General features: G+C 32.6%; 1 protein-coding gene across 3 annotated transcripts in view; it reads left to right on the top strand.

Annotated features, from left to right (window-relative positions):
- The first annotated feature begins 1085 nt into the window (after nt 1-1085).
- The window catches only part of LOC126817730 (receptor-type tyrosine-protein phosphatase T), a 46316-nt gene continuing 35047 nt past the window's right edge, over nt 1086-12354 (top strand). For all 3 annotated transcript variants that reach the window (XM_050544857.2, XM_050544856.2, XM_056100362.1), the window contains exon 1: nt 1086-1274. In XM_050544857.2, the coding sequence (XP_050400814.1) occupies nt 1205-1274 (70 nt within the window). In that variant the 5' untranslated portion in view covers nt 1086-1204. The remainder of the gene's footprint in view (nt 1275-12354) is intronic.

Below are 12354 nucleotides of genomic sequence, written 5' to 3'. Positions count from 1 at the left end.
TTTATTAAAATAAAGCCTTAAAATAAAAGGTATCCATAAACAGTTCTACCTTGTTAAAGAATAATCCTATTAATCCTATAATTCACTATTGCCAGCTGAGAAATTGGCAAAAATATCATTTTTAGCTTAAATTCAAACGTTTGAACATAGCTATTCCATGGAGGTAATAGGAAAACAAGGGAGGTAATTGTGTTATTATTTCCTGTGTCAATGATTTTTAATGGTGGGAAATAATGCCCATGATCGTATAATAGTGTGTTGACAACCTATTGACCAAAAGACATAGAAATAATTATGTTTTGACTTTCTTAGAAAATATGAAATTATCGCTTTAACGGTTTCAATATGGGGTGTTGAGGAAATAAATAATAAAAATAATTTTGACAACAATGCAGAAGATAGGTACCAGGTATTGGTATTATATAGTAAGACGCTAGTGCTGGTTGTTGACCCGTTTTGCTATACTGAGACTGTCAATTGACGTTTCCCGATGGTCTTTCTGTCATACAGCTAGATCTGTAAGCCACGACATTTAGCACTATTTCAACGAAGTAAAGCCGCATCATTACTTTAAAAATAAAGAATAATATGTAATTTATTTATTGGTGATTTTGTTAAAATTCTTATATTGTTGTTTCAGTCAGTAGGCTACATTTTGTTGTGTTTTTTTTTTTACTCAGAAAAACCGATCAATGACAAACAACATTCAGTTGGTTTTCAGATAGTTTTGTTATTTTGTTATTTTTTTTATATATTAGTTTTTTTTAAATTTTATTTGTCGTTAGTTTGATTCTTTTTTTATTTATTAAATTATCCATTATTTTGAAAACCGAAAGGACAAAAATATCAACTTGATTCTGTAATGCCTGTATAATTATTTTCGTTAGAATAGAAATAGCTTACAGATAACGAAAAATCAATGAAGGGGCGCCTATAGGCTAAATAGCATACTAATCGAGTCGTATTTTTACCGCCAGAATCATCCGTTGAATTTTTTTTCTTGCTGATCTTACATAATTCTTGACAAATTGCGTGTATCGATTGATAAAATCTCGAGACGAACGCACGTGCGTGAGTCATCAACAGTGACAACGGCTACACATCAAAGACACCGATCTTTCCCTGTGCATTATGATCATTAGACCCTGGCTGGTAATGTACCGCTAGACGGCGTTGTACTAGTTTACAGTGAAGATGTGAAAAGATGGCGGAAAGTTTGACAGTCAAGGGGCTTATTTTTATATTATTAACTATATCAACGGAATCTAGTCAAAGTAAGTGTTCTTAATATTTTATGGGTATCTTAGATCGTTAATGAAATGTTTCAAGAAGGTTAAAGCTTGCAATGAAAAGCTGCAAACTGAATTTCACGTAACTGTCAGTGACTGAACTGAAGTGCCTGCTACTGACACTGTGCCGTGTGACTGTCGTTCACGACAGTTTTGTAACAATGTTATTCGAATACGGTCAGACTAGGACAGCTTGTGGGTCCGCCCGTGCCACCGTCTTGTTAAAATTACCTAACAGGTACATAACACGGATATTGCTTTCAAATTGACACCAAACTCGTCCACATTATTAGGCCTACAAGTTGACAATTCGCCCACCCACAGTCACAGATGTTAACTCGTTCACACTTTTACAAAGTTTTATCACAATAATTTTTATATTTTGCACATTATCTTTAGTTAGAAGCCAGTCCTTAACACTATTCTGTTACAAGTTTTTATTGTTACACAATGACAGTCATAACACCCCATGCAAACCCAGACCCAAGCAGTTTTGGACATGTTTTTGAAATTGGGCTGGGGAAGCATTGGGAGAATTTAAAATTGCCTCAATTTACTGCAGTATATTGGCTCTAAGTCTAGTCTCTTAGTACAAAATAGCAAAGATTGAAAAGGCAAAGTGTTTTTCAGTTATATTTTACAAACACACTGAAATGCAGTCATCTGCAAGATTCCTGATTCAAAACTTGTCATCATTATGTTCATTCAACATTTTCAGTCTAGGTCTATATAGTAAGACGGTTTTCTTGAAAATACATTTACCCAATGATTTTGAAATTGGGCTGGGGAAGCATTGGGAGAATTTAAAATTGCCTCAATTTACTGCAGTATATTGGCTCTAAGTCTAGTCTCTTAGTACAAAATAGCAAAGATTGAAAAGGCAAAGTGTTTTTCAGTTATATTTTACAAACACACTGAAATGCAGTCATCTGCAAGATTCCTGATTCAAAACTTGTCATCATTATGTTCATTCAACATTTTCAGTCTAGGTCTATATAGTAAGACGGTTTTCTTGAAAATACATTTACCCAATGATTTTGCCGGCAGTGCCAAATGATTTTTTGACAGCGGTGAACAAACTTTCACAAATGCATTACACATTGAATTGACATTACCCACAATACACTGTGCAATCCTTGTACATAGTACCTGTAATAATTAGCTTACATGTATATTTGGGAACCATGTCGGGTTGATTCTTTTTTTTTTTTTTTTAACAATAATGTATTCAAAAATTGAAAGGGATTGAGAAACATCAGAGGTTACTGTATATTCAACTGGGGTTTGTCTGATTCCAGATTATCAAACACTGCATTTGCAGCATCCATAACTTTCTAAATTATTTTGTGTTAAAGTTTGTTTATCATGGATTCTCAATGTTCAGTTTGAATTTTATCCGTTACATCAACATCAGGAGAGTATTGTTTCTAATCTTCTCCTCAGCCATCACATCCCAACCATTATCAACTAATAAGAATAGGATGATGAAAAATAAACTGCCACAGACACACCAAATAGATAATGGACATTATAAAAGAACATACAACTCTGCACAAAATTCCAAATCCACAAATGAACACCTCACAAGAAATATTCACATATGGTCCAAGTTGCATGTGGCATAATTAAATAAATTGTTAAGGTGAAAACTACCTTTAAAAAAATAACAATGTAGAGATCAATATATTATGTGATTGTTAATGTTAAGATGGCATATTATGTGCGTACACATGACTACATGTAATTTAAATGCATCTACAATGTATGCATACATGTACTATAAAGTGATTGTCAATTACGGTAATGTACATATTCGGTCACAATATTTCAGAAATAAATATAAGGCATTTTCAATAAAAGTGGAGAAGTTTATTAAAGTGAATTTGCATGATGTATGTCTATTATTAGATTTCAGGGCTGGAATTATCAAACAAAAAAATACATTGTAAAGAAAATCATGTTTACAGAATGTGAAATGCTAACATTGCATGATTCTTGTCCCAGAGTTCTGAGCACATACCCATCTTTGATACTCTTATACATGTAGTGCATTATCTAAACTTAAGAAAATCAAAGATATTATACACAGAACTTAAATGTATACAGTGAATGCTAAATCTAATTTAGATGTCTAGTTTGAGCTTTGTTAATATCTGCAGGTAGAAGAAATCCTGTTCTCTATCTAACCATAGAAATTTTTGTATTGCTGGTAAACTTTGTTTATGTTAGAAAACATCATGTCTGGAAAGTTCAGTAGGTAAATTTTTTGATAAAGGAAAACTGATTATTAAAACCCAGGGGAAATTTTAGACCATGTTCTTATTGATATCTCTTAAAGTTAAATCCATAATTTGTTAATTATTTTATTAACTAATTAGATGTTCTGCACATTGTGTGTTGTGTGTACTGTAGATTAATTTCAATGTCTTCTCCACTGAGCGTGATGTATTCCTTATAGACGAAAAATAAAAGAATTTGAAAATGGCATGACCTACTACCGTTTTCAATATGTGTAGATCATTTATAGTTAAGTGAAAGCAAGTTACTGGGAGAAATTGGTAGAATGGCATGGTGGTGAGATATTGTTTTCTGTCAGAGATCCAGGATAATCCAATTATCTGCTTGTTGGAGAATATTAGATTTGATGGACTGTCAGATCCTTTCTAGAAACTTATAGCCGACATTGTAGCAATCAAAATTGAAAGTACTATGGACAACTCAAGGCAACATTCAATAAATTTTAGAAATTAGAGCTTGTGGACTTTTTAATTATAAATTCTCCAATAAAGCTTCCGTGGCTGCATTAGACACTGAATATCATTTTAAAAAGATATTTACTGTAAGATCAATCTTCCTGTTTAGAATGTTTAAAATCAAAATAATTGCAAGGAAAAGATAAGATTTTTTGGTAATTTGTGATATATCTATACATCGGTGGTGTTACATGTAATAGTATACCGATGCATACAATGTGAACACTCCCACATATAAACCAGTAGACTACAGTATTAAAATATATCTTGTTTTTAAAACTGTTTCTACTAGTTTATCTACAGTTAGCATCAATCCCTTGAGGCAAATAACTGGTTTGTGGATTGTTTTCTGTTTTTTTATCCCATTTTACTCACATTGTATAAAATTACAGTTACAGATCTATAGGTAGAACATACACGTAGATCATTTTCTCTCCACACTTCATTAACCACGTAATGAGGTTTTTCGCTCCCAATCCTTGGGAGTGTTTTTTGATGTTAATTTTAAGTGCAAAGCTTGAAGAAATTTGAATCAATGGGATCTCTTTTGTAATGTTGTAATGGCCAAGGCAATGTTGTGTAATATGGTCATTTGATAGATTTTTAATCCCTTGCAAATAATTAAAAGAAATATCAGTCTGAAAATAGTTCTGCTGATTCAGTATCTACTTTGTATAAAATGTAAATTATTTTAAATATATTATATGCCGGTATGATCTTGTTTGAAATCAGTTGAACCATGATGGCTCTTTGATAATGTATATTATTTAGAAATTGGTTTAATAGAATCATGCATCTTTACGAGGACATTTAATCTTGCTTTGGGACTAAGTTACAATTTATTCATGAGGAGCGTCTAATTTACTATAAATGCTGGTAGGTTCTTGTTTTATAGACATTGTAAACATTAAGGGGTGACACTTGAAGAGGATACTTGTCTATGTAAATAATCCCCACCTTGTCAATCAGCGGTCATTTGTAATGTGTGAAAGGTCACTTATTGTAGATAGCCATGTAAGATACTGTTCTTTTATAAAAAGTAAGAGAGATAATCAGTAGAGAAGAGACTGTGTGGTCTGATATTATAGTAACCACATACATGCAGTCACAGATGAATGAATTTTGTAAAATATTTGAAAAGACATCCCACTGTTGTCGTTGTCCTAAATAATGTCTTAACAATCAATCTTCTTCCCCAGCTGAGATATTATTAGATTAGAACATAACTGTTTTCTAGTTTTAATAGACATTTACAGTTGGTCATTATGAGTTATAACCTGGAAAGTTCTGAGTTAAAGGTTGACTCTCTCCTAAAATTATAAACATGGCCCACAAGTATTCTGTAGTGGCATACATATTAATTCCCAAAATCAAACGGAAAATTCTGTCAATAGGAAGTTTTGTATTTGGGACTCCCCAAATTTAAATCAAGCACTGCTTGTAGCCCAAATTAATTTAAAGGTTCCTTGACACATGTACGTATTGTACAGACTGTGTGATTTGATGATACATTTGGACTTAAAACATACTAAAACTAATATCTATCAAAAGTTTGCTTCAAATCTCTCTTAGACTGTAAAAATCTATTTTAAGCAGCTTTGTTTGTCATGTGACTTGATTGAGAGATGGCCTATTCCAGTTTATACTCACTGTCCATTTTCCATATATATTATTATATATTACATGTACCGGTATATTGTACTCGTGGGCTGAAATAGCTGGAAAACATGTTTGCGACCATTTAATTTTCGAAATTTTCACCTTGGCTGGGTGGTGGCCTGGGGGGACACTATATTAGGGTGACCCATGTACTCACAGAAATACAGTCCACCGCTGATAGTTCGAGACTACCACTGAAGCGTGCACATTCGCCGTGCCGAGACCAACTTTCTGACAGTATGATACTATAAATAGCCATGGCACGTGCAATTCTCTACAAATCTTATCAACTATTACAGCCGTAAAAAATTTATTGTTGACGATTTTGAATAGCAGTTAAATTAAGCTTCTTGGTTATTACAGCAGATTTAGAAATTACGTTCGTTTCATTTTTTAAATCGCTTTATCATTAACTCTACCGTTAAGAGCGGCATCTTTTTGTTTAGTACAAATAATATCTCTGAATCACACGGGTTAGGCAGGAACATGATACTAGCAGTAGTTTCATTTTACTTTTACAAGCTTCTTAAAACGATTGTTGAGCTACCTAACGTGCTTATTTCTAAATTCAATTTCTTGTTCTAGCGTTCTGTTACGTTTCGTAAAAAAGTAGTCTTGATTATCCCGACCTGTCAATCAGACGTAGAATGGTCGATAGACTGGTTAGGCGAGACTAATTTCAAAACAAGGGCACGTAACCTATCTTTTACTCAAAAGTGTCTGGATGTTATGGACGACTCTTGGAACCAGTTTTCAGTCTATTATTTATACATGATTAATGGTCATAGCTTATTAAGTACAACATGATCGTTTATTTAGTGACTATAATTGTGTGAAACTGATTTGAGGCTTGGCATATATATAAATATTGTGGCGTAATTGTCGAGATATATGGAGATATTTATTTATGGTGGGTCACCCTAACTATATATAGCTCTGGACAAAGCAATTATCACCTTTGGCACTCACTGCCACTGGTGACCGGCTTCGGGCATTTCATTTCGGTTTCACTAACATTCATCGGGTCCATACAACTATGAGAATTACCAAGTGACATTTGAAGGCTACATGTACTTCAGTTTGTTACTCCAAGTACGGTATCCAGAATTACTGCAATTAATACATTATTATCTATATATATATATTTGTGACTGTCGTCTGTCTGTCTGTTCGGGGTTGGCGGCTACGCTAGGTCTGCCCCGAGTCTGAAATTTGGGGTATAGGGGTAGCTCGGACCGGGGAGTAACATAGGCCAGGTGGCGTTAGTCTACCTTTTCCGATTTCGGAGTTATAAGCCCCGAGTGAAGCCGAGTATCCTGCTAGTTATTATGTAAGATTTAGATAAAGAGCTGGCCATTCTTGCTACTGTATAATATGTTGTTCAAAATAGATATTCATTTTATTAATAATTTTATTCAAATTACTTTATTCTGAGGGAAGTTATCACTGTTAAAAGGTTTGGCAAAGGTGGCAACGGTAGTTGTTATTCAAGACTTAGCCTTGATTCACCATTTTTGAATTAAATCATTAAATGGCAACTGATTTTAGTCCATTTAAATCTCTGCCATCCGATGATCTAGTGAGTTGATAGGTTTGTCATATTAAATGTCATATTTTGAAGCCAAAATGAAGACCGGCAATAGAACGATTTAGCTCTTACAGAATGCATCTTTGACTTGAATATATTCACCAGGTTAATTACATGTTAAAATCATAGTTTCATGAACATGTGGTTTAATTTAGGTTATCAATCATAGCATATTTCTCAAACTCAACATAGAAAGATAATCCTGGTTTACTAGACTGTCCTTTTCTTGATAACAGTAATATGGCAGAGTAGTCTTACATATCGGGTAAATAGTACCCTGTAAATAGAAGGTTGAAGAGGGCCACTAGAAAGAAAAGAGTTCAGAATAAGAATATTAAAGATCAGAATTCTACAGTAAACTTGGCATAAGTCGGATCTAAATGGACTGACGAATTTTATCCAAGTTAGCCGAAGATCTGAGTTAGCCAAAGACCGAAATTCAATCTTAGCTCGATTAGAAATAAACTGCAATAGCTGCATAATAATTGATTCAAAGGCACATTTCAAGATTTTGTTCGTATGTGCGAGTTGATAACTTCCATTTTGTCGCCATCTTTGAAAAATGTTCTAAATTTTCACGGAAAGTGTCTCGTACAGCAGACAGCGAGTTTCGAATTTTCTGTGAAAATTTTATTATTGCGGCGTGTCAGATAGACTGATTTGAGTCAAAATGATAGGGAAAAGTATTTTGAGGCTCTGTGCATGGAATAGCTAACCGCGTTTTGGACCTTCTGAACATACTGCCGATCCGACTTGGGCGAAGGAAAAAAGCTGGAATTGGATCAAATGGACTGAACATTTTGATCCGTGTTGAGCAAAGATCAGACTTAGGAAATCTGACTTACGCACAGAAATTTAATAAGAAAAACGTGCACTATTAAAGGGTCCAAATGATTTTATCCGAGTTGAGCGAAGATCTGACTTATACAAATCCGACTTATGCGAAGTTTACTGTATATTAAACTAAATGATCTGTTACTCGATGCTCCAGTTAGCAAATTTAGATGTTTCTAGTGATGGTTCTAAGTTATTAAGGAAGATTTATGCTCAAAGCAAAGCAATGCTTTACCTGTTCAAAGCAAAAAAGTTCAAAGCCATTGCAGCCATGTAGTTAGATGGATGTAGTGATACTAGTTATCGCAACATTGGCTTCGCTCCAAAATTGATCTGCGAAGACTTTGCAATGCTAATACTTCGCAGCAAAACGGGCTTTGAAGCACGCGAAGGTATGTGAAGAAAATTTCTGGTAGGCTGGCTTTAGTATTATTACTGTACAGGTTATTATGGTTAATTTAATTGTATGGTTTCGTCTCCCTTAGACATATTTACATATGTGTACCTTTTAATGATTTATTAGTTTGAACTTGATAAATGCTGAAACTTTAGACTACACATGTGCAGCATTTTATGATTTATGAGTTTGAACTTTATAAATACTGCACCAATAATGTCACATGTTAGCTTAAAATATTTTTTTTTTATTGTTTTGTGATAAAAAGCAGATTTTTTTCTATGTTAGAAATATTGTTCTACAATCACTGTGTGTATTCAGGTGAAGGGGTTGTGTGTGTTTTTAGATTCTATGAATTGTATTGATTTATAAGTCCATGAAGTAAAGCATACTGCTAACTGTGCTTAATAGAATGTTATTCCATCTTGAACATCATTCATATTGTATTATGACACTCCCTTGGAGTAAATTACAGAACTTATCAGTCTGTATCCATGTTATCTCCAGAACTATTTCCAGTGAGATAATTTCTATTCTTTCACCACCCACTCTGTTTGCATTTAGTGTTATGAATGTTATTCTAAACTATTTATAAATAAATTTTGTAATAAATTAGCCTTAAACATTGTAATTTGAAACATTTGAATTGATGTTCATTTATTTCTTAATCTAGGCCTATGTGGTCTGTCATTCATACTGTAAGATTATTTTATTTTAAACAATTTTATCGTTCAGATGTTTTATTTACTTGTATGTAGAGTGCATCAAAGCACTTCAATAATTATAAATGAATATATTATTTTTCTGATTTAGTCCCACAGAACAAAATATTTATTTGCCAAATATTTCACGGTAAGAAGTCTGAACAGAGTTACGTTATCTATTCTTCTGCTTCCGACTTATTTTAAAATTCAAACTTTGTGATCACTTTGAAGTTTGTTCTTTGAAGATACTGTATATCATTTGGTATGCATATATATCAGTCTTTCACTGACATTTAAGGGCGTATCATATCAAATGTATTTCATTAGTTTTAAATTAGTGTTACACAGCAGTTTGCACATTGTTACAAAGATATTGCTAGCTTTCTTTTTTAAAAAAAAAGATAAAGACATTCACCTTTAAATGTCTTCCCTTTGTCAGGTAAAGAGGGAAATGTATTGTAAATTGAGACTTAGACCCGTTTTGATACATTTGTATACACAATGTATGTTCACGCCTCTCATAACCTATAGATTTAATAATTAATATGAAATGAATTATTGCATAAATGGTGGTTTGACAAGAAAACTAGAACCCGAGGAGAGAGTGGGATTTTTTTTTCGATTGAAAGTTTTTAACCTGAGTTTGTACATTGAAAACCAGTAGAATAAAGCCCAACTAATCTCTGTAACATTGATATGATGTGGTAACACCTGACTTATTTCTGATTGTCCCACAGTAAAAAGCTTTCAATGTAATTATTTTCTATTGTGCTCTATTTGTACATCTATATCGATCACAACGATAATTTGCTATTATTTGTAATAATGTTCTAAGCATCCTATTATAAAATTGTATGCCTATATGATATAACGATTTCAGTTTGTTGGTTGCTTCATTATACTCTCTTAATAAACTGAGTCAGTATCATAATATTGCAATTTTCAGGTGAATCAGTCAGTAGGCTATATCAAACATGTTTTTGTTTGATATAGCTTTGCTTAAATTATTAAGCAGTTCTAGAACAGGTTTTTCACATGGATTCTGGAAGAGCAGTTACTTAAAAAACAGCTCTCTAAAGCAGTTGATGCATGTACATGTCAGATCAATTTAAGATTTAATTATTGAAAATAAAGATAAATGATGTGAGAGCTACTTGCACGTTCTTTGTCTGGCTTCAAATGTTATATGAATTATTATTTATTAGACATAGATTTACATGACAAGCCAATATTCAACTCTCTAGAACATTGGAATGCTGAGATATTAAGTGGATTAGAAAATGTCTGCCATGTTTTCATTAAAAGTTAAAATACAAAATTGTAGCCACGATACTTGACTATTGAGACTATTTACACCATTTCTTTTAAAAATGTCAAACCTAATTTGACTGCACTTTTCAGTATATTCATTTTTCAGTATCCTTTTTATACGTTCATTTACAGAAAGAATGGCTAGCTCTTTATCTACATCTTTTGCAATGCATCTTGAAAAGTTTTTGGTAATGATTTTCTTTTTGGTATGTGTGATAAATCAAAGAATGACTTGTCTCCTTGTTGCTAAGATCAATTGTAAGATCTGAATTTTTATGCAACTGAATTATATCGACAATTGTTCTATTTTAGTAGTGTTGGTGTCTATTCCATTTACCGTATTTGTGCACTTGATATATCTTGAATCAATACTTACTGGTATAACTAAACATGTAGTAGGTAACACTCATCGATTAAAACATTCATCAGGCATCTTGAAAAATATAGATGCTAACGATTTTCTTGTTTATATGGTTTGCTATTTTCTGATTCAACATCATATTAAATAGAAGTGACAGTATTAGAATTTAGTTGTATTTAATGAAAGATGTGTGTAATGTTCAAGTTGCTATCTTAGTCTTAAATAAATATTTAATGTAATCTTTAAATCTGGTTATTGTCACTTTTACTCAAAAATCTATAAAACTGATTTCCATCTGACAAAATGACTAATGTATTTTTAAGAGTCTCATCTTCCAGAAAAATCCCACACACTTGTAAGAATGGTATGGCAGCACTTAAGAAAGATATTCATCTTTGTAGGTTGTGTAGTAGTATGTACTGAGATGCATTTACATGGACCGTACTTGTCTTTTTTTCGCCTCCTACATGTCTACATGTAGGTATAACACTATAGATATTGCTTTATTTTAAATATGAACATGATTTGTTTCCACATTTACCTTTATTTTACAATGAAATAAAATTAATATTTAAAACCGAATTTGTTTTCGTTGAGAGTAATACAATTTTGAATATTAATTGTTTGTTTGGCAGAACTAATATTCATGGACTGATCATGGCATTAGAATTTTGACCATTCAAATTGATAATGATTAATTATTCAAGAAACCACCGGATTGGAAATGGCTGCACTTTTATTGGTCAATTGCAGTATACAAGTAAGAGCACCACTGTGATGAAACTTATCAGATGTTCAGCAAAACCATGTCCTGTAAAATAGAAAATGAAAAAAAAATATCTGATTCTAATCAGATCGGATTTAGTGCTTTAGAAGTTCAGAAATTAAAGCATAAAGTCCTGAGGGATTGATAACAAATAAAAGGGATTAAGCGTCAAGCAATATTTAAAGAATCTGTCAACTGATTTTTCGTAGTTCACTATCTTGCCTTATCTATAAACCCTGATTTTACTTCACATGTAATATGGGTAGTGATCTGAGTGGTTGACAGATTCTAAGGACTAGCCAGGGAATACAAGCACAATTTTGCTGCAAAAACATTAAACAAAAAGTCAGATTGTATATATTTATCACAAATCTTTGTTCACTTAGCATACACAACCAACATAATTGAAGTTATTTCAAATCGTACATCTGCAATATGCCATGTTGATGTATTTAGCCAGATTACATGTTTTGGTGTTTATTTTTCTGAGAAATAACTTAGAGTTAGATCCATGCAAATATTATTATCAGACTCCAGGGAAAGAGCAATTGAGACTAGTGTCATGGATCATGAAGGAAGACTTCATAATACAACATAATTTGACTATTTATAGAAAGACGATATTGTTTATGATATCACGAAGATAGCAGAATTAGCAATTACATTGGTCCTTCCCAACAATCACAACACTT

The sequence above is a fragment of the Patella vulgata genome, chromosome 4, assembly GCF_932274485.2.
Source record: "Patella vulgata chromosome 4, xgPatVulg1.2, whole genome shotgun sequence".
NCBI classification, from domain to species: Eukaryota; Metazoa; Mollusca; class Gastropoda; family Patellidae; genus Patella; species Patella vulgata.
Note: the sequence above shows the minus strand (reverse complement) of the source record. Positions and strands in the feature narration are given on the sequence as shown.